At 34.1% G+C, this 21784-nt stretch overlaps 2 protein-coding genes across 2 annotated transcripts; one reads left to right on the top strand and one right to left on the bottom strand.

Moving 5' to 3' along the window:
• Nucleotides 1-4589: 4589 nt before the first annotated feature.
• Nucleotides 4590-11367, bottom strand: LOC145605289 (peptide deformylase 1B, chloroplastic/mitochondrial-like). Its single transcript, XM_081661334.1, has 6 exons — nucleotides 11113-11367; nucleotides 10824-10962; nucleotides 9435-9627; nucleotides 7353-7463; nucleotides 5944-6006; nucleotides 4590-5045 (listed from the first exon to the last, which is right to left on the bottom strand). Exons 1-6 carry the CDS (start codon nucleotides 11324-11326, stop codon nucleotides 4944-4946), a joined length of 822 nt encoding a protein of 273 aa, XP_081517460.1. The 5' UTR covers nucleotides 11327-11367; the 3' UTR covers nucleotides 4590-4943.
• Nucleotides 11368-13302: 1935 nt separating this feature from the next.
• Nucleotides 13303-20767, top strand: LOC145605487 (glutamyl-tRNA(Gln) amidotransferase subunit A, chloroplastic/mitochondrial-like). The gene is made up of 11 exons (XM_081661550.1): nucleotides 13303-13437; nucleotides 14000-14644; nucleotides 15591-15902; nucleotides 16324-16503; nucleotides 16592-16686; nucleotides 16934-17009; nucleotides 17128-17205; nucleotides 19347-19440; nucleotides 19530-19579; nucleotides 19923-20036; nucleotides 20323-20767. Exons 2-11 carry the CDS (start codon nucleotides 14075-14077, stop codon nucleotides 20413-20415), a joined length of 1662 nt encoding a protein of 553 aa, XP_081517676.1. The 5' UTR covers nucleotides 13303-13437; nucleotides 14000-14074; the 3' UTR covers nucleotides 20416-20767.
• The last annotated feature ends 1017 nt before the right edge of the window (nucleotides 20768-21784 follow it).

Raw genomic sequence — 21784 nt, 5'->3', positions numbered from 1 at the left:
TTTCGAAAAATTTCTTCACCATTATTTAAGTTGGAAGCAACATTTCTTTACTGAATTTGACCTCAAGTTGGAATCAACATTTCCTTACAGAATTCAAGCTCTGGTAACTTATTGTTAGAGTTCAATTGCAAAGGTCACGGCTAAATTCATTTTTTATCGTTAGGAGATGAAGTTTCCACGAAGAAGATTTTTTCATCCATGACAAAAGAGCGAAAGAAACATCCATGATGGTCCCCAACGAAATGATTCGATCTCAAAATAGGCATATTACCCTTAGAAGTAGGATTAGACATACACGTTTCTGGTGGCCCACTACAAAAATCAAAACCGGCATCAACCTGCTTCAAAGAATTTGCAGCAAGTAGCAGTTGGATCAAAACAATGATATCATATGATTCTGTTAGTACTTGTTTCATACTACTTGAATTAGTGTAGACTATGCAAGGAATGGGGAAATTAGTAACAATATGAATGGGATCTGCTCAATGTCAACAACATTATACCATCTATAATTGTTGGGTTGGAGGTATGTAAGAGCAAAAAAAAGGGTCAAATATCAATCCTATCAAATATTGAATTGAACAATATATCTTGAGAAGAAAAGTTATATGGAACTATTTATAGTATGTAATTTGCGTTGACTTGTCGACTAAGTTTCACAGTGTGCTTAAAGACAATGTTAAATGGACTACAAGCTCCATGCTTTCGCCATTCTATATTCCAAAACTTTACATATTGTGGATCTATACCATACCATGCCAATTACACAATTCAATTGTCAAGTGTTGTACTATATATGTTAGCTACGTCACTCTTAACAAAAAACAGAACTTGTGTCATTATATGCAAAATTAGTTGTTGGTTAGTTGGGTCGGGGAGTTATTAAATTTATTGCATTGGGCCAAATTCCATGGATGGTAAATCTTTGAATATTAACACGGCTTTACGTCGTCTGTAACATGATAACATTTTCTATACATTACGGCTAGTACGAAATTATAGAGGCTATATTATTTGCATGTATTCTATGTATAATTAATTGACATTGGGAGGCCGGTAATAATGATTGGCAAATAAGCAATTGAATAAAAAAGACAAGTAGTATAAGATTACAAGAAGTGTTCTTATTGTTAAGATGTGAAAGAAGAATACCCAAATAATTTGTGAAACGAGAGTATAAATGATAGATATTAGATAGATATTAATTATATGTGCAAAATTGCAGCCGGAAAAAAAAATCAACTATTTTGTCTATATACAATTTCAGCTATTTTGTCTCTGTTCACCATTACATTATTTTTATAATATATTTTATATCATTTATATAATATATTTTATATTAATTAGCATTATCTTAAATATTTAATATTCAAGGCTTATAAGTCAGGCTCAACATTCACACTTTCTCTCTCTACTTCACACACTCTCTTGCTCTAATCATTTATTTTATTCTTTAATGCCATGTAATCCACCATTTTCTACAGCAATTTCTCCACTATTCTTGAAGTTGGAATCAACATTTCCTTACTGAATTTGAGCTATGATAACTTACTGTAGGAGCTTTATTGCAAAGGTCATTGCTAAATTCATTTGTTATCGTTAGGCAGTGAAGTTTCCACGAAGAAGATCTTTTCATCCATGTCAAAAGAGAGCCATGATTCAATTCAATATCAAACTAGGCATATTACCATTAAAAGTAGGATTAGACACTTATGGTTTTGGCGGCCCACTTCTAAAATAAAAACCGGCATCAACCTGCCTCCAAGAAATCGCAGCAAGTAGTAGTTGGATCAAAACAGTAATATAATTCTGGTTAGCACTTGTGTCAGACTACTTGAATTGGTGTAGACTATGTAAGGAATGGAAAAATTAGTATCAATATGAATTGGATTTGCTCAATGTTAGCAACATTATACCATCTATAATTGTTGCATTAGAGGTATGTCAGAGCAAATAAAAAAAGGGGGGACAATAATCAGTCCTATCAAATACTTGATTAATATATATAGAGAAGAAAAATAAAATGAAACTAATTACGATTCAGTATGTAATTTACATTGAATTGTCGACTAAGTTTCAAAGTAGGCTTGAAGACAATAATGTTAAATGGGCTGCAAGCTCCATGATTTTGCCATTTTATATTCCAAAATTTTACATATTGTGGATATATTCCATACCATGTCAATTACGTCATTCAATTGTCAAGTGTCGTACTTATACTAGCTACGTCACTCTTAACCAAAAACAGAATTTGTGTCACGATACGTAAAATTAGTTGTTGGTTAATTTGAACGGGGAGTTATTAAATTTAGTGCATTGGGCCAAAGTCCATGGATGGTGAATCTTTGAATATTAACACGGCTTTATGTCTCCTCTAATACAATAATTTTTTCTATACGTTACGGCTGGTAGTCTGGTACGTAATTATAGAAGGATATATTATTTGTTTTTGTTATATGCAATCTTAATTGACAATTGTGGAGGCCGGTAATGGTTGACAAATAAGCAAAAAAGCAAGTGAATAAAAAAGAAAAAAAAAAAACCCTATATTCACTATAGAAATAATTTGTTTAGAAATGGATATTAGATGAATATTAACTATATATGCGAAATGGTAACCTAAAAAAACCTCAACTATTTTTTCTATATACAACCTCAACCATTCTGTCTATATTCACTATTACATTATTTTTATAATATATTTTATATCATTTATATAATATTTTTTATATTAAAGTATGATATTATATATTTTATAATCAAGGATTAGCATCCAGTAGGCTCAACACTCGCACTTTTTTCTCTACTTCACACACTCTCTTGCTTTCATCATTTTTTTTTTATTCTTTTATGCCACTTAATCCACCATTTTCTAGAGCAATTTCTCCACCTTTCTTGAAGTTGGAATCAACGTTTCCTCACTGAATTGAATTTGAACTTCGGAAACTTATGAAGTCACGGGTAAATTTATTTGTTATTGTCAAGCAATGAAATATCCACAAAGATCTTATCAGTCATGTCAAAAGAGAGAAGGGGACATCAAAGATGATATCCAACGACAAAATCCAATATACAACTATGCATACGACAATTAGAAGTAGTTTAGGCACATACATTTCTAGCAGCCCACTACCAAAATAAAAATCGGCATCAACCTGTCTCCAAGAATCAGCAACAAGTAGAAGTTAGATTATCAAAACAATATTATAATTCCGATTGCACTTGTTTCATACTACTCGAAGTAGTGTATACTATGTAAATTAATGTCAATATGAATTTGCTTAATGTCAGCAACATTATACCATCTATAATTGCTAGGTTGGAGGTATGTAGGTAAGAGAAAAAAAAAAAAGAAAAAAAAGGGACAATCATCAGTCCTGTCAAATATTTATAACTTGCGATTTAGTATGTAACTTGCATTGACTTGTCGACTAAGCTCCAGAGTGCGCTTAAAGACAATTTGTTAAATTGATCGACTACAAGTTTCATGCTTGCGCCATTCTAAATTCCAAAACTTTACATAGTGTTGATCTTTTCAATCCAATGTCAAACGCAAAATTAATTGTTGGTTACTATTTAAATAATTTAATTGTTGGTTTTTTTAGGATGGGAGCTGTTAAATTTATTGCGTTGGGTCAAAGCCCATAGATAGTAAAACTTTAAATATTAACACGACTGTGACATTTTAGGATAAGGAGCTATTAAATTTATTACGTCGGGTCAAAGCCCTTAAAATTTTGAATATTAACACTGTGACATTTTATGCCGTAACACAATAATCTTCACTATACGTTAGGACTAATACGTAAGTATAAAGGGCTTTATCATTTGCTTTTATTATTCTATGTTTACTTAATTGACATTTGTGGAGGTAATGGTTGGCAAGAATGCAAAAGGTCAAAAAAAAAAAAAAAAAGTGAAAGATAAATACCAAAAAATTTGTGCGGAATGAGATTATGAAATGATAGATATTAGATTGATATTAACTCTATACGCAAAATGGTACCCGAAAAGAAAAAAAATACAACCTCAATTATTTTGGGTTCACTATTTTATTATTTATTTTTATTTTTATTTTTTTGAGGAAAAGATCCAAAGGAGCCGTTCACTTTTTTAATATTGTAATAATGTTATAATATATTTTATATTAAATGATACAATATATTTTATATTAAATTATTACATTTCTTTCAAAAAAAAAATTACTACATTAAACATTTTATATTTAAAATTACTTTAAATGATACTTCATAATTTAGTACGACAAACTACAACGCTTCTGTTCTATTTTATAATCAGACACGACATACTACATAATTATTTCAAAAGTTGTCTATAATAAATCCTTCTTGAGAGTTGAGATATTAGAATGAGGTTAAAATGGTTAATGAATTGATAAAGCTGACCTAGTTAATCATTTTCCCGCTCTCAGTAATTGTGATTGTAAAAATAGAACATCATGGTCAAAACCATTGCACAATAGCAAGCAACTCAAATGGGCGTTCTCCTCAATAAGGCCATTTACTTTGTAACTAGCTGCATCTGAAAGCATATAAATCGAAAAAAAAAAAGCAGGAACTAAGTCTACATACACAGAAAAGAGTCGATCTCCTTGCAAATAATGTAATCATAAAAGTTCATATACACAAAATTGAGTCGGTTTCTTTGCATATAACATAAACATCTTTACATAAGAGTTATAAGATTTCTCAACCATGACCCTAAGTCAAGCGAAGTATAATGTGCAATTTAGGGTTGCAGCTCACAGTCTCTACAGAACATCAGTTGTGAGCCCCTCTTCCTCAAAGGCCTAATTTTTTTTATAAGGTGGTTCAAAAGAACAGGAAATCCAGGCCGTATGGGATGATCAACCTTTGAAGTCTGAAAGAATTTGGTCTTTCATGTGTAATACCCCTCATGGATAATACCGTAGTAAGTCTTGATTAAGATTTTCCAAAACCAACACCTGTTTTCCTTCTTTTTCGAGTTTCAATGCTCTCAGGTCTTGACAATCCGGTGTTTTTCTCATACTTTAACTCCAATGCCTGTTTTGAGTTGCACATGCAGAAAATTAAAAGGTCATTCTGTGAAACATTTGAAGTCTCAAGAGCTTTAAACTTAACAAGATAAGTCTCGAAATATTTTGTGAAAACTTGTAGTTGTGCAAAGGGATGATGATGTTCGCTTCAATATTTCTTTTATAAAATAAATATTGGACCCTACGCCAGTTTGCAAAATATAGAGGTTATTCTGTATTATTTATACACGAGATATGCTTCAAAAAAAAAAAAAAAAAATTATACATGAGATATACCTTCTATTGTAAGTTGCTATATCTCCTAGAGCTAAACCTAAAATTTAAATTCACAAGGTTCTGTGATAAAAGTGCTTAAGTGCATCAACATATAATTTTAAAACAATGATAAAAGTTGGAAGTTGAAAACATAAGCAAACAAAATCCCACAAAAATCTACTATACTTCACAATACAACACTTGAGATAAATACAAGACTTGTCATTATATGAGCTGCACAACATCAGGAGAATAAAGTCTTTTTAGTCCATAATCCTTTTATTATATCATACTTAAATAGTGGCAAGTGTCACTTATCAACTCTCAAATATATACTGTAACTCCTGAATGTTAAAGTTAAATCATGATGAACAAGCAAAACATGTAAATCCCTTCTTTCAGCAATCCAATGGTAAGGCTAAACTGTAATGAGATGAAATATCTACAGAATATGCCTAGACAACTTATTGGATTCATTTCACCACTAAACTCATCTATAAGCTAAGGCTTATATTCTGTCATAAAAAAAAATAGATGAAAATTTAAAAAGGAAGTTTTTTTTTAATAGAACTCTACAAGTCCACCAAAATGAAGGAAAACCAAATGACTCCAAATCCAATCATTTGAAAAGCCTTTGATAACCATATTACCTGTAAGCCATCACGTATGGTGTCAAGTTCTTCATCTGTCATTCTCTCAAAGAAGAGGATGCCCTGAAAATTTGTTAGAAAGAATGTAAGATGCGTTATAGAGAAGACACTAGCATTTCAAAACAAAATGAAAACTCATACATCCTCTGTTTTAGAATAATTGCAAAAGTTAAGAAATCTTCAACAGTCATATTCCAACTTTAAGGTATACTGTCAACAAAAAAATTATTCCAAAATGTGATAAAGAAGCAGTAGGGATAATTTTGTGAGTTTTGTCTTAATCCTATGACAGAAGTTAAAAAGTTAGTAGAGATAAATAAAAAGGTAGTGAATTATATCAAACAAGACAAAACGAAATACTCAAAGGTATTAGTGTTAAAATATGAATGTCGATCTTGAAAACATATATCAGGGGAGAAAAAAGGGTTATCAAGCTGCTCACAAGGTCAGCAGCACAAAGAGAAAAGCCAGTGGCGTTGAGCGCTCAAGGTATGAAGTGAATGGATATGAAATGAACAAAGAATGAATTTCCAGAAAATAACATGAAGGTCCATAGTAGCTTGTCAGGATTTGCATGGTGAAAAGCATATAACAGAGGATAATATGAAAAGAGTAGCTTGAATATTAATAATTAATATAAGTATTAAGAAGAAGAGGATTAAATTAGGTGATGTTTGTTCGAAGTATGATGAATTTAGAAACTTGGACGTCAAAACAACAACAATAAAGCCTTAGTCCCATAATGATTTGGGGTCGGCTAACATGAATCATCATAAGGAATCGAACGATATAAAAAAACTTGGACATCAATATTGACAAAAAATAGATTTTTATCAAAGAACAAACAATTTAAAGATTCTTAAAATTAAGTTATCATCATAGTAAATTTCACATATGCTTATCGCTTCAAATGAGTGACACAACTTTGGGACTCTGTAATGAACTGACTTAGGGGAGGGTATTATGGGTAGTTTAGTATGTTAGTAGTTATCAAATGTAGTATGGGCAATATGAGAAGTCTAGTATTATTAGATTAGTAGTTGTTAGCCTTAAAATAAATAGGGAAAGGAGAGAAAGATGAGGCAGGCAGAATATGATTGTAGTGAGTTCTTGGAGAGTAATGGCCTAAAGCCATTTACGTTGTGCGCAAGCCTTGTGCTTTATCTATCAAATTAACCTTCTGACCAATAACTATTATCTGAACCACCACGTTCGTTGCAGACTCTGTGACAAGTTTTACATCAAAAAATAAAATATAAATTTTAAAAAAAAAGCTACACAACTTGGAAAATTATAAGATTCCCATCATGATAAATAAAACATGACAACAGGAAATGGGACTCTTGTTCCACAAAATCATACTTAACATAGGGCCTGTTCACATTTACTTAACAGATATCGTGGACTACCTGCAAATGGTCAAACTCGTGTTGGAATACACGAGCAGGAAGGCTGGACAAAGTAACTGTGAATCTTGAACCATTAATATCTTTGGCATTAATCTTGACAGATTCTGGTCTCTGCAACAAAGATCATAGACATAAGCATGTTAGACCAACCTCAACAGAGTTGATAACAGAAAATACAACCAAAGTACTACAGCTGAAAGCATGTAAAGACAGATGTATTTCATTCAGTGGTCAATCTGGTTGCTTCAGCAAGGAGTCTTGCATTTATGACTTTGCAGTTTGCACAACCCAACCAGAAAATAAAGAAGAATCAGGATAATGTCATAACTGGAGAGGCCAAATAAATATGTGGTACATTACAATTACAATATTATTATAGGAACATACGGGTGTACAAGAACAAGTAATCTTGCGGTCGTGCCAGTTTAAGCTCAGTTTAATGGTTATTCTATTTTCCTATGGAGATACAAATAGTGCATCAGTAAAGTTATATCATTGCTGTGTTCAAAGACAGTAAAAAAAAACCTTAGTAATAGGTAATTAGGGGCTATTCTCATTGACTCAACTCAGCTGAGATGAAATGAATATTTTATAAGAGAAGAAAATTAGGAGCTGAACTGAACTGAACTGAGTTGAGCTGAACTGAGCTGAATTGAATTTCAACGTAAGAGAACAGGCCCTTAATCTTAGTTCACAAAATTTCTCTCTTGGTTGATGTGAATTTATTTTCTACTGATCTGCTAAATAGGTATATAGCTCCTGAAGGACAAGGGACAAAAACTGTGAACCATGCTTTAAGTGTCTCTACTCTCTCTCATGCAACTTGATCAATAAGAAGTGGAAAGAGACAACATATTGGAGACGAACGAAAATATTCATTGATGGTGAAAACTAAGAAAACACATGTTTGGCATCAGTTTTTCGAATTCATTAAAAGAGCAGATTGCTAAAGAAGTGAAGAGTGAGAACTAGAAGATTCAAGATAGATGCTCGTGTGTTCGACAGCCCACCCCTTCCATTGACAATGCCCAACCACCACAATCTTACCCCAGCATAGAAAATGAGTTTTGAGCAATTGATATGTAATTCCAAGACAGTTTAATGTTAATTCTACAGAACTTGAGGATAACAGCTATCCAGCACAAAAACTGCACATGAATTATGGTGCATAACAATTTGAACAAGCCAAGATTCATTGCTCCACTGCATATAGCTCCAGAAGTAACCATATTACCTCTTTAAATAGTACCCAAGCTCACTAACTATAGTTGAGATTACCTTCAGCAGATAAACTTCACTAAAGCCTTAATTTTTCCCATATATTCTGTTCAGTATATACCAATTAACTCATGCCTTAGAAATTTCAGTTTCCTGCAAGATTACTAACTCATGTCCAAGTTTCTAGCAGACATATCAAGCCACGGAGGTCAAGCAGCCACACTCAAATGCGCCATGCCGCCAACTCTCCGGACCAAACATGAGTTAAGTTGCTCATATTCTCATGGTTGGAAGAGCTTTATAATTGTGGGAGCCTAAGGGCCTAAAGTTACCATCCCTGACCGTCAACATAGCCCAAGACCAAAAACTCGGTATGGGATGTGCTAGGACCCACATTTACCTATATAGTAGAAAGAGAGGGAGGTCGGAAGAAGGGTATTAACTAGCTCAATGTTATTTAGCATAGTTTTGCACATTCTTATTGGTGCCTCAACAACTACACATCACCCATTCAGTTTATGTCATCGTCGTAAATTATTGATGAAAAAACATAGTATGTAGTATGCCAAAGAAGAAACAATATTCACTACTAGCGTAAAAGCGTAAAACTTTTCACACCACATTTGCTCAACCCAGCCTGGCATTCCAGCCACAAAAAATTAAACTTCATAATACTGCTTTTAATTTTTCAACATATATTAAAGGAGCTTGAAAGCGATTAACAACTCTAGACATGACCTCACAGGCAATTGTAATCAGTTAATAGAACAACAGTTACTACATCTTTCACTGGAAATAAAGTCGCAATTGCATCAACTAGCATGTAGCACGAGAGCTTTCATCATCTGGGTAGAAAAAAAGTACCTGTACATCAGCATATAATCCAGGAAATGATAGACAGCCTTCATTAAAAAGTGTTTTCTTTAGCGAGTACTGGCTCACAGTTGGATTTACAAGAACAATTTCTTCTCCCTCACCACGCTCACCAACAGGGTTAAACACCATAAGCTGGACGTTAATGCCTACTTGAGGAGCCGAGAGTCCAATCCCATCAGTTCTGCGGAAAAGGAAGCCAACAAGTATTGTTCACAACCCTGTAAATAAAAGTCATAATCTAGAAAAATTACTTACCACTAACAGAAATATTTTGTAAGTAATATCTCCATCTATAAAATATAAATAACAAAATTTCACCACTTCCCACTCCCAACCTCTCAAATGATCCTCCCTTTGCTTTAGTATTTCAGTTCAAGATAAGACGTTACAAAAAAAAGCCTGTAACAGCTTATAACATCATAAAATGAATCCCCATCTTTCATGTTTTGAGCTTGCAAAATGCTCTTAGTTCTCTTAGTTCCTAGACCTAGAGGGATATGATCCCCTGGTCATTGTGAGGCTCCCTATTGAGTTTACTGCAAATTTTTGATTGAGAATACTTGCACAAGTCCAACTCTATAATTATAGAGTATAACCAATGACCCTGGAGGTAATCATCCGATTCATCCCATCCAACATAACCTTGTGGACTTGTGGTATTGTGGTCTATGGTCATAAGACATAAGTTGGTCATGTCATTTGTTAAGTCACTCGAAAGAGCAGCAGACAACCCAAATATAAGCCATCTCCTCTTGAAATGCACCAATATCCAAAATTTAGTCCCAAAACCCAAGTTGCAAAAATTTTAAATTCTTTCCTCCTCACCAAGGGAGCACCAAACCCCAATGCATTAGTTTTGTTTTTGTATAACAATTCCAAATGAGGCTCTGAGACAATAGGTAACCTCCAAGGCTCCAATATTAGGAATACTTGTACTTTATTGCACCAAAAATTCATGAAGATGAAGCATTTATCCATATTGGACACATTTCATATAGAAAACTCATCCGAAAAATTAGAGCATACCCTTCTTAAGATTTTAAAAAGACCTTTACCTCTAGATTATAGATACACATTTCACCTTTGATTTTCACCAATCACTCTTGCAGTTACAATTATCTTAATTCTAATTTTCTAAATTATACCATCTAAATAGAAATTTACTATAGACTACTTAATACTTATCAAGGGAGTAATTGAATCAAAATTAAACGGGAAGAACAATTAATTCAAACAATTAAGCAAAATAATCAAACTTATATGCAAATTCATCCTGCAATTACATAGACAATATCATAATTTAAGCACTTAACAACCATATAAATACATAACAATTTGTCCCCAAAAAAAAAAAGAAAAAAAAAAAAAAAAACTTACTTGTACATAACATCAAACATTTCATCAACCAATTTCTTCAAATTATCATCAAACTTATCAATTGGCTTGTTCTTGGCTCTAAGCTTTGGGTCTGGGTATTCAACTATTTTCAGTGGTGACTCAAACTGCAAATCAACACCTATATTCAAACCCACAAAAATTTACAAATAAATCACCTAAAGAAAGAAAAACCCACAAAAATTAACAAATAAATTACCCAAAAAAAGGAAGAAAACCCACAAAAATTAAGAAATAGAAGAATGAATTGAAATAGGAAATTGAGGCATACTTGAAGCGAAGTCTCTTTCTTTGGTGGGGAAGCTTTTTTTGGCCATGGCAAGAACTTTGGTAGTGTTAGCGCAGTGAAGTGTAAGAGGTGAGTTAGAAGGAAGAAGAAGAGTGAAGGAGGAATTGGGGAACGAGAGAAGAGATGAACGAGAGGAGAGATGATGTTGTGTCCATGGATGTGGATGATGTTGTAAGAGTTTGCTTGAGCAATGCATTTTTTTTGGCTGCTTATTTTTAAATTTTTAAGTTCACTAGTATGAGTCTGTATGACTTGGTACTTGGTATGGTATTTAAATGTGTGATTAGTATAGGTGGTAAGACTGGTAACAAATCTAGCATCTCAAAAGTTGAAAGCTATCTCTATGTATATCATGTTAAAATGTGTGAATGGTAAATGTTAATCACAAAATACCGTCAACTAAATTTATTGATCTGCCAACAAACTAGAGAATGGTAATAGTACCTTACCGTCACACATGTAAGGACGTAAGGACCTTACGTCCTTACTCATCCCAGTTCACCTCAATTTAACTTTCTCCCTCCCAAGTCATGTAAGCGATGTAACCATTAGTCCACTACCTTAGCAACCTAAAAGGTTGTTGGTGACCACCATCGCCATAGCAAGTTAGCAACCAAGAACTACCTCGTCAACCATTGAACCGTCTGGCTTGGGAGCTAAAAAATGGATTGGTAATGCAACTACTAGTCTAGGACGTTGGGGACCCAATCGCAAACTTCGCCATTGGAATTGGCATTCCAAGAGGTACAAGAATGTTTTTTCTCGTTCAACTTAGCCACCAATGATACAACCCATGCTATGAAACCCACCCATGACCACAAATGAACACAACCCCAAAATGGTAGGCATTTGCATGCCCTCCTCCATTGATTTCTCAACCTCCATTGTTGAAGGATTCAAGTTCCATTTGGCGATCGACTAATGAGAGAGGTAACACCCAGTTAACGTCTTCCAAGCCAAAAATATGTAAGTGACGATTATCACAAGTAAAGTGTGCAAAACTTGAATATCCCCCCTAGAAACAGAATTTGTTTCCCAAGTTGAGAAACTTGTATTGTCTTGAAACGGGACTGTCTGGTTCCCCATATTGAGAAATATTTTTTGTTTCTCTAGTGGCAATGATTAACTTCAAATGGTAAGTGTTTGTCATTTGCTTGTGAGTTTTCTTTCTCCATTGATTATTGAGAACTTCATCAATTTCTCAATATTTTGTGGATCTTCTATAGCTAACAAAGTCAATTTGCCATCTCAAACTAGATTTGATGAAATAAAATGACATAAATAACTCATCTTTTTTAGGTGAAAAGATCAGCTTGCTCCTTTGAGATGCTTCCAATGTTGCTCAAGTTGAGAAACTTGTATTTTCTAATGAAAAAAGTGTAAAGACCAAAAACCTAATAATTATCTACATTTAATACGAGTAGTTTTTATTTATTTATTTATTTTTAACTACTGTATCTCCAACATAACCAACTCATCTATGTTGCTTCCTTGCCACCAATCTCTTCTTGGGTCTTATACTATATCATGAACACATGAAGTGTCCAATTGTAGGGTAAATAAGGTAAGTGTATCTAGATGTGTCAAAAACCCAACTTGACAAAAATTAAATTCAGTTACAAACTTGTTTGGACACAATATTTTAGTATGACTCAAACTTAAAAATAGACCAACTTAAGTTGACTTCACCAAGCTTGACCCGAACACTTGAATTGACACATTTGTGTGTGACGTGTGTTTATACCATTATCCCGGTTCGATTACCAATAAGAGTTGGCTAAAGTAGTAAGCAACTTGATGTCACTTATGGGAGGTCTCGTGTTTAAGCCTCACTAAATATCACATACTTTTTATAAAAAAAAACATCCTTGTCTGATCATAGGACATAACTATGACATCAACATAGCCTCTCTTCTCAACTCAATCAATCAAAGCCTTAATCCCATAAATAAGGTCAGCTACATAAATCAAATTTGATTATTCCGTGTAATCATCGACAAACTTTCAACTGTAATTTCTTTTTTTTGGTGGAAATGAGGGGCAAGCCCCAAACTGTAATTTCCTTACCACGGTAACTTATACAGAGTAATGGTTTTACCATTATCACCTTGTAAATTACCTAAATGCCCCTGAAATATGGAGTAATGGGTTTACCATTATCACCTTACAAAGAAAAAAACCGGATGAATGTAGCCCCCTACCTTCTCCTTCTGCTACTCTCTCTCTCAGTTCTCCATTGAAGTGCACTCAACGTTCTCCATTGAAGCGCCTTCTGTTGCTTGTATCTCCATTGAAGCAGCTTCTGAGGTAATTTCTTGTTTCTTTCCTCCCTTAAATTATTTATGAACCTTATTTGATTATTGAATCAAATTTAGTTGCTACTGTATTGCACAACCCTTTAATGTTAGAATTCAGCTATCAAATTAGACCCCTTCTCCCTGAATCAGAGACGGGACTGTTATTAATGAAAATTTGTAATTATATACTGATTTTTCATGGTATATATACTAATTTCATTATATACTGATTTTTCTTGGTAATTATATGCTGAAAGTTGATTGATTGTTGCTGCAAAATTGGTAATTTTTTTTGTACACATATTGTACCCTAACTTGATACATGTTAATTTAGTGTATAAATTATTCAATTGTTGCTTGAGTTTATTATTTGATTGTAAAACTTAGTCCTTTTAAGTTTTAAACACTTTGTTTAGATGTTTTACATAAAATAGTACCTTTTTATGTCATTTTTTTTTTTGGGAGGAAAACCTTTTGATGTCAATTATATAGTGGTACATTGAATAAGTTGTCAAATTCTATTGATACATTATATGCTTTGTAATTTGTTGTACCCTGTGTCTTTTATTTAGGGATTGCCATTTTGCCGTGTCTGTTTTGTACCCGTATCCGTACACGAACCGGTGCATCCACCACTTGGTGCAATAATGCTAACCACCGTGCACCACCACCAACGAGTCCTCCTCCTCCACCGCTCTCCACACTTCATTCTCTCTCCTAAACCTCTCCACTCCTTCACTACCAAATGCCTCTCTTCTTCCTCAACTGCCTCTCAACCTGTCACTCAACCACCTACTACAAACTTATCCACTTCCCAAATCCTCTCAATCCGCCATTCTCTCCTTACCCGCCAACTAACTGCTGTCGAAATCGCTGAATCTTACTTGACTCGCCTCCGAATCACTGAACCCAAACTCAGGAGCTTCTTGCATATTGCTGATGAAGAGAGTGTTTTGAGGCAGGCTGAAGAGGTTGACAGGAAGATTGAGAGGAATGAAGAAGTGGGGTTGTTGGGTGGTGTTTTGGTGGGTGTTAAGGATAATATTTGTACTTCTGATATGCCTTCTACTGCCGGTTCGAAGATTCTAGATGGGTATCGGCCACCTTATGATGCGACGGCTGTGAAGAAGGTGAAAGAGTTGGGTGGAATTGTTGTTGGGAAGACTAATTTAGATGAGTTTGGGATGGGTAGTACCACTGAAGGCTCTGCTTTTCAGGTTTGCATCTTATTAAATTTTTATGTTTTGTCAAATTTGCTTATGAAATTTTACTTTCATCTATATGTTTATTGTATGTTTTATGTAATAAGTTTAACAATGTGCCAACTAGCTCAATTGATTGAAGTATTGGGGTGGCACATAATACCTAGGAATAGGATTGGGATTGAATCTCGTTTACATCATTGGAGAATAATGATATGGATTTTAATCCGAATTAGCAAGGGTTTGAGCTGGAACCTTTGTGAATAGTTTTGAGGATCTAAAGTGATAAATTTAATGGAAATTGTGGATGATGTGTGCCATTTGATTGAAATGGTTGATGAAATAATTAAGGAACTGAGGCAATGAATTACGAGGCTGTTTTAAATGGTATTTTTTATTTAATTTTATTTTATTTATTCATTTTTTTTTTTTTTTGACATTATGTTTAGTATTTTGTGTACTATTGTTGAGGTAATATGATTGGCGAAAATGCCATAGTTAGGTTTTAGTAAAGCAGTTGTTCATAATATAATGCCAGACCCTTGAAGGTGTGAGCTTGAGGAATTTGAGTACACTTTATGACCTTGAACTTTAAAATTGAGTGAATTGCAAAATTTGTGGAACATACCACATTTTACTAACTGTATCAGTGATTGTCTTGCAAAAAAGTCAAAACAGGAAAAAAATTCAGTTTCAGAGGGAGTATAATTGAACAATGTTTTCTAAAGTGCTTCTATTACTTTTTGGTGGAAATGCTTAGTCCAAGTTTACCACATTATGAAGTGATACATTAGTAATTAAGTATGTTGTTTATGATCTAAGGACTTTAGAAATTTTGATTAGATAGATGTTACATCTAAAATAAATGTTTTGAGCACTAAATTTTGTGAAAAAAAACTTTTCAGTCTTAAAATTTCTCTATGATAATTGGTTGGTTTACTTGGGTCATGCATCTGTTTAGGTGACTGCAAATCCTTGGGATGAGTCATGTGTACCAGGTGGATCATCTGGTGGCTCAGCTGCAGCCGTTTCTGCAAGGCAATGTGTGGTGTCTCTGGGAAGTGACACAGGTGGTAGTGTGAGACAGCCCGCATCTTTTTGTGGGGTTGTTGGATTGAAGCCAACATATGGGCGTGTCTCAAGATATGGACTTGTGGCTTATGCATCATCATTGGATGCTATAGGCTGCTTTGGTACATCGGTTGCTGATGCGGGGATTCTTCTTCAAGCAATTTCTGGGCATGATAGATTTGATTCTACAAGTAGCATGCGAGTAAGCATTCATAAATCATTTTTTACTTTGTAAGCAAAGGATCACGGTTCCTCCACCTACATATTGCTATACAGAAAGTGTTTAGCAAATATGTGGGTCGGATACTCAAATTTGTCTTTTCATGCTCATTAGTTATTGAGATGTAATAATTAAATTCATTTACTTGTGTAAAATGACTGATTGTAGTTTTTACTTGTGCACCGATCTTGCCTGTTCCAATAATATTGTCAATTTGAAACATATTCTAAACAGATCAAATGCCCTGTTTGGTGAACTTTTCAATCTCTCTGTTTTCTGCAGTTGGAATCCAAAAACAGGTTAAACTTGTTGCTGTTATTGAGCCTAATTTTTAGAAACATGTGTGCTCAATTCATGCTGTAGATTTGTTGCATTCTCAGCTTTGGCATATTGTACTTTCCAGGAAGTTCCAGAATTCATATCAAAATTCATTTCTTCAAATATCCTGGAGTCCAGGCCACTCCAAGGACTCAGAGTTGGTATTATTCGTGAGACTCTTGAAGACGGTGTTGATGCAAATGTGGTGTCTTCAATTCGTGAAGCCGCTTCACATCTGGAAGACCTTGGCTGTTCTGTGACAGAAGTAGTTTCCATTCTTTGATACGTACTGATTTGCTGATTTGGGCTGACTGGCTAAATTGACATAACCTTGTGTTTCTTCTTTTTTGCAGGTGTCACTGCCTTCTTTTTCCCTTGGGCTTCCAGCTTACTATGTACTTGCCTCCTCCGAGTCTTCATCCAACTTATCACGTTATGACGGTGTTAGGTGAGCTTGCTATGTATATTAATATTCACTGTAGGGTGAGGAAAGGGGTTTCTTGATAAACTTGGTTTGTGACTATCAGATTATTCTAACCAAAGACATGTGGGTATTTGATGCTTTTACTGCTTTGTTGTGAATGAGTAGCACTGTGCTAATGGATTGTACCCTTGAAGTGTTTGGAGATTATTCATCCAGAAAAGTTAGTGGTACCATCGAATTGCTAGTAAACGGATTTTATCCTCATCTGTAGGTATGGAAATCAAGTAACTGCTGATGAGCTAACTAATCTTTATGGAGAATCCCGAGCTAGAGGGTTTGGTCCTGAGGTGTGTTTATTTAGTGATGGTTTAGGTTTTAACTGTTAAGGCTAATGCTCATCTGCTTGTCAAATTGTTTTTGTCCAATGTCGGTTTACATTTTACGATAACCCCCACATCTTTGTAGGTCAAAAGGAGAATATTAATGGGAACATATGCCCTTTCGGCGGGTTATTATGATGCATATTATAAGCGTGCACAACAGGTATCATTGTTTATTTATTTATTTATTTATTGTTGTTTCTATGTAACTGTGTTGCCTGTGACATTATTATGTAGTGTAAATGTGTTTTTATGTATTGTTTTGTATGTTCTTTTTCTTTTATTTGCTTCTGTTAATTTCTTCAATTTTTTTTTTTCTATCTTTTGCCATGTGTGGGCTTTATGTTGGGCCAAATTTCATGATTGCTGTTATTTATGGATTGGGATTTTGTGAACTTAGGCTGGAAGTTGCCTAAAACTTAAGAGCCCGCATTTTAAACAAACTCGCATTGAAAATTATAAGCACTATGCAAACTTTTTTTTTTTTTCCTTTTTAATTAAATAAATAATTTCTTTGTTTCATAATAATCAATATATTCTAACATTGGGAATTATTCACATAAGTTACTTTGAATTCCTTTTGTTATTTATACTCTAGCTGTCCAGCAAAAAAAGCATTGCCATTTGTTATGTTGCTAGATTTGCTCCAATGTATGTATTCCAACAATAAGCGTTATAAGTTTCTTGTTGGAATTTAAAGACATTAATGTTTGAAATAATGCATTTGCGAATGTGCCTAAAGGAAATGTATGATGAAGTATATAATAAATTTTATAATGTCGTATCCCCATACCTATGTCCAAAATCAGGACACAGGTACTTAATGTCTTGTCCATAATTTCAAAATTATCCATATTTTTCAAATTTCGTGTGAACACCCGGATTTGGACCTGGATCCAATATTCATACCCCTGTTCATGTAACATAGCCTATACATATTGATCTTTACCTCTTTATAATCTTAATGGGAAAGGTAAGTATATGATTCCATAAGGTCTGTTAGCTAAATTGAGCTTTAGCTAGAATTTTCTCAAAAAGAAGCTTGTTTTAGGAATAGTTGTATTTTCTTGGCAGAAGAGGGTTGCCAAGATATCTGTTGGGATATCGCCTTCTAGAATATGAAGATAAAATTTTTCTCTTTCATTTCTTGTATTCCCTTCACATTACATGTTAATTTATGTAGTATTGCTTCCAAATCTGAGGCTTGACAGAAATTAAGAAAAAACATGAAAAAGTCTTGTCAACCCTTGAGACTGGCAAAAGATCATCAAAAAACACAAATGTGTAATACTGATCCTTTCAGTTCAGATAATTTTAAATAATTATAAGTTTAGATAAGGTCAGACAAAATCAATTGAACCAAACAAAGCCTCAACTCTTTTTTATGGTAAACAAGGAAGAACATTTGTCAGCTCCAAATAAGGTGAAGATATGTCATTTGGTCCATGATTCATCATCAAAGCACTTTGAAGTTTGGACTCTACATCTATGGTAGGGCGGGAGCAGGTCATAAGACTCTTATCATTTCTACTACTATTGCTGTTTCTCTTGAGGGTAGTTCATTTAAAGTATGTAAGCTATGTCTTTGGGGATATTAGAAAGCCATGTATTGGCGAGTGAGTGCCACTTCCCCATTTGAAATTATTGCCATAATATTTATGGGAAGAAGGATGGGAAAAAAAAAAAAAGGAAAGAACCTGAGAACTAGGCTGAAACTATACCAGAATACTAGATAAATGGGTGAGTGATGTTTGAAGTGATCATTTACAAAATGCAATTTTTGGATTTAAATATCAAGTTCTTTACCACTGCAAGTCTATGATCTGATGTCACACGCTGTGGATGATCTAGTCCCATGAAAATCACTTCTGCCTCTCTTTCAGCTGGACTTTCCTTCTTCCTTCTGTAAAAAAGTCAACTTTGGAAACCTTATTAACAACTTGCTTCATCTTTGTTATTGCATACTTTGCAAACTACTCTACACTAAACAAGATTATCTTGGGACCCACCTCTCGTCCCACAATTAAATAGCAAATATGTGTGTCTTTCTTCAGCATCCTTGTTGAAGATGCATTATTTTGCTTCTTGCAAAGACATGTTTGATATATATTTTTTTTTATTTAACTCATCAAAATATGTGGTTGTGCTATACCTGTTGGCAACTTGCAGTTTTACCACAACAGAGTAATAATCACTTGTTATCTGTAAGCACTTGCAGCTTTAGCAGTGGAAGCATTTGTGTTTTGTAAGATCAAGTTCTTTCTAGAGTCCATGAAGAAATTATTGATTCTGGTAACCTTTCAGGTGAGAACTGTGGTTCGAAAAAGCTTCAAAGCTGCACTGGATGAAAATGACATTCTTATTTCACCTGCTGCACCCTCTGCTGCATATAAAATTGGTATGTCTGACGTTATTCTAAGTAGACTTTTGTTTGGTTGGCCTTCCTTTTGATCAAAGTGTTGCTTGTTTCTTTGCCAACATCCATAGGTGAAAAGAAGGATGATCCATTGGCAATGTATGCTGGTGACATAATGACGGTAAGGGTTCTGGCTAAGTCTTTTTTCCAACACTGATATTATCGTTTTTTGTTCTAGTCCTCTCTGTATTATGCGGGTATGGGAATCAGTTGCAAGCGTTCAACAATTGCTAATCTGAGTAGGAACAAACTTTTAAGTTTTTTACCCGAGTACTGTATCATACATGATTACCTCATTGTTATAATAAAAATTATACTATACATTACAGAGCTTCTGAACTTGTAAAATATTTAATTTCAAGTCCAATTCTGTTAATTCATCTACTTGTACCGCCAAGCGTGCATTATCAAGTTTTAATGAAATGCAATCTGTGTTAATTTGTTTTACTTGTCAATTGTCTCAGGTCAATGTGAACTTGGCTGGTTTGCCAGCATTAGTCTTGCCTTGTGGTTTTTCTGAAGCTGGGGCTGCCAGTCTTCCTGTTGGACTACAGATGATAGGTGCTGCATTTGATGAGGTATTGACCCAAAATTTTTAAACTGAAATTATGTGATGAGTTAGCCTTGGTCTGATGAATCTGATCCGGCCCAATTACCTTTTCCCCTCTAATGAAATTTAAATGGAAGACATTTTGTGGAAAGAATTTCTCTCTCTCTCTCTCCAAGTTAAAATTGGTCAATAACCATTATTTCAGTGAAAGTAAAACTTAATTATTAAGTCAATGTTGTTGATAGAATATACCTTTCCCAAGGAATTGCTGTTTCAGCTTTAATTTCTCATTTGTTTGAAAATGTTTGCTACAGGAGAAACTTCTCAGGATTGGACATGTCTTTGAGCAAACACTCAAAGGTCACAGTTTTGTCCCTCCAATTGTACCAGCCGGTTTTGCTTCATAACTTGTAAACTTGCATCTCAACTTCTCAACAGAGGCCTGATCATCCATGCAGTTTGTCTGCATTTCAAGGAGGTTTTGCAGATAATTCGACTTTGGAACTCTCAAGACCAAGAGCCTAATTTTTAATAGGATAGAATATAGTAGAAGTGATGAGGAGTGTTGATGCCTTGACGGAGCATTTACATGCAAGCCTAAATTTGCTTGTCCCTGGAGCATATGTTGCTTCTCGTAACCCCTGTAATTCTTGATCAAATATGAGCCATTGTTGGATGATCTTCATTTTATGCCTGCCTATTATTTGTAATTTGATATTAATGTTGATTGCTCAATAAAAATTTCTTTTTGGTGATTCACTGAGTTGTGCCTAATGAATAACTGAGATATACATATCTCAGGGGCAGTTAGGTAATTTGTAAGGGGGTTATGTCACTAATGTGGTAAATTGTAAGAAATGAGATGAGGTTGGGCTTTTAGCTCTATACTCCGTAGCTGATAGCTTAATCTTCCCCAAATCATTTGCCCTAAATTCACTAAGGAAAGAGGAGCTTGGATACGATTTCAATTTCGCAGTTATATTCATACTATGAATCTCATAACTTTTCTGTCATTGTTTTCATCACATATTACTCAGGTAACATATTATACCCCTTTATTTATCTGATTTTAGTTGTTATTTTTCACTGTTCTGATTTTAAGGTTTTTTTGATGATCTTTGTCAATAGAAATTGTTACTCGTTTGTAATTTTGATGTGGTGTTTGTGGAACTTTTGGGTTGAAGTTAACTCGAATTTCCTCAATATTGAAAATAAATTACAGCCCTAATTCGAGCAAAAGCAAAAAGTACCAGCCAAAAGTTCGAGCCAATATTAGGGGTTTTTATGCAATGATTCAAGAATCTGATAGGCGTCTCCTACTGCAACGGATTCGAGTCAATTTCAAACCAAAAATCAGAATTTGAGGTTAGTTTTAGCCTTTTAGGGGTATTTAGATTTGCTTATCTTTTGTCCTTTTTATTTGTTTATGTTTTATGGTCTTAGTTTTAGTAATTTTATTTCAATCGTTTTGTAAAAATGCAAATTTTTTTTTTATGCAGATGTTTAAAGTGACTGGTTTTTTCTGGTGTTAAAATATTTACTGAGGCTGTGTCAATTGCCGTGAAAGGCTAGTGCCTAGTAGCTGTGGTACCTTGTTTGTTTAAAGCTTTGCTCCTTTTCTTTTATTTTGTTTGTTAGACTCTGATTTTGTTCTTTTAAGCCATATTCATTAAAAGAGTTAGGGCCTGTTCACTTTAGCTTAATTTTAGTTCAGCTCAGTTCAGTTCAGTTCAGTTCTTAATTTCCTTCTCTCATAAACAATTCAGTTCAATTCAG

This window comes from Chenopodium album, chromosome 22 (genome assembly GCF_948465745.1).
Source record: "Chenopodium album chromosome 22, dcCheAlbu1.1, whole genome shotgun sequence".
Lineage (NCBI taxonomy): Eukaryota > Viridiplantae > Streptophyta > Magnoliopsida > Caryophyllales > Amaranthaceae > Chenopodium > Chenopodium album.
Note: the sequence above shows the minus strand (reverse complement) of the source record. Positions and strands in the feature narration are given on the sequence as shown.

What these genes read in the sequence shown, in the direction of transcription:
- LOC145605289 (XM_081661334.1), bottom strand. Translation starts at nt 11,326, where the DNA reads ATGCATTGCTCAAGCAAACTCTTACAACATCATCCACATCCATGGACA. An exon ending in AGAAAGAGACTTCGCTTCAA is followed by an intron (nt 10,963 to 11,112) that starts GTATGCCTCAAT and finishes GTTTGAATATAG; the next exon opens with GTGTTGATTTGCAGTTTGAG. An exon ending in CCATACGTGATGGCTTACAG is followed by an intron (nt 5,046 to 5,943) that starts GTAATATGGTTA and finishes AACTCAAAACAG; the next exon opens with GCATTGGAGTTAAAGTATGA.
- LOC145605487 (XM_081661550.1), top strand. Translation starts at nt 14,075, where the DNA reads ATGCTAACCACCGTGCACCACCACCAACGAGTCCTCCTCCTCCACCGC. An exon ending in TTGGCTGTTCTGTGACAGAA is followed by an intron (nt 16,504 to 16,591) that starts GTAGTTTCCATT and finishes TCTTTTTTGCAG; the next exon opens with GTGTCACTGCCTTCTTTTTC. An exon ending in CTAGAGGGTTTGGTCCTGAG is followed by an intron (nt 17,010 to 17,127) that starts GTGTGTTTATTT and finishes ACATCTTTGTAG; the next exon opens with GTCAAAAGGAGAATATTAAT.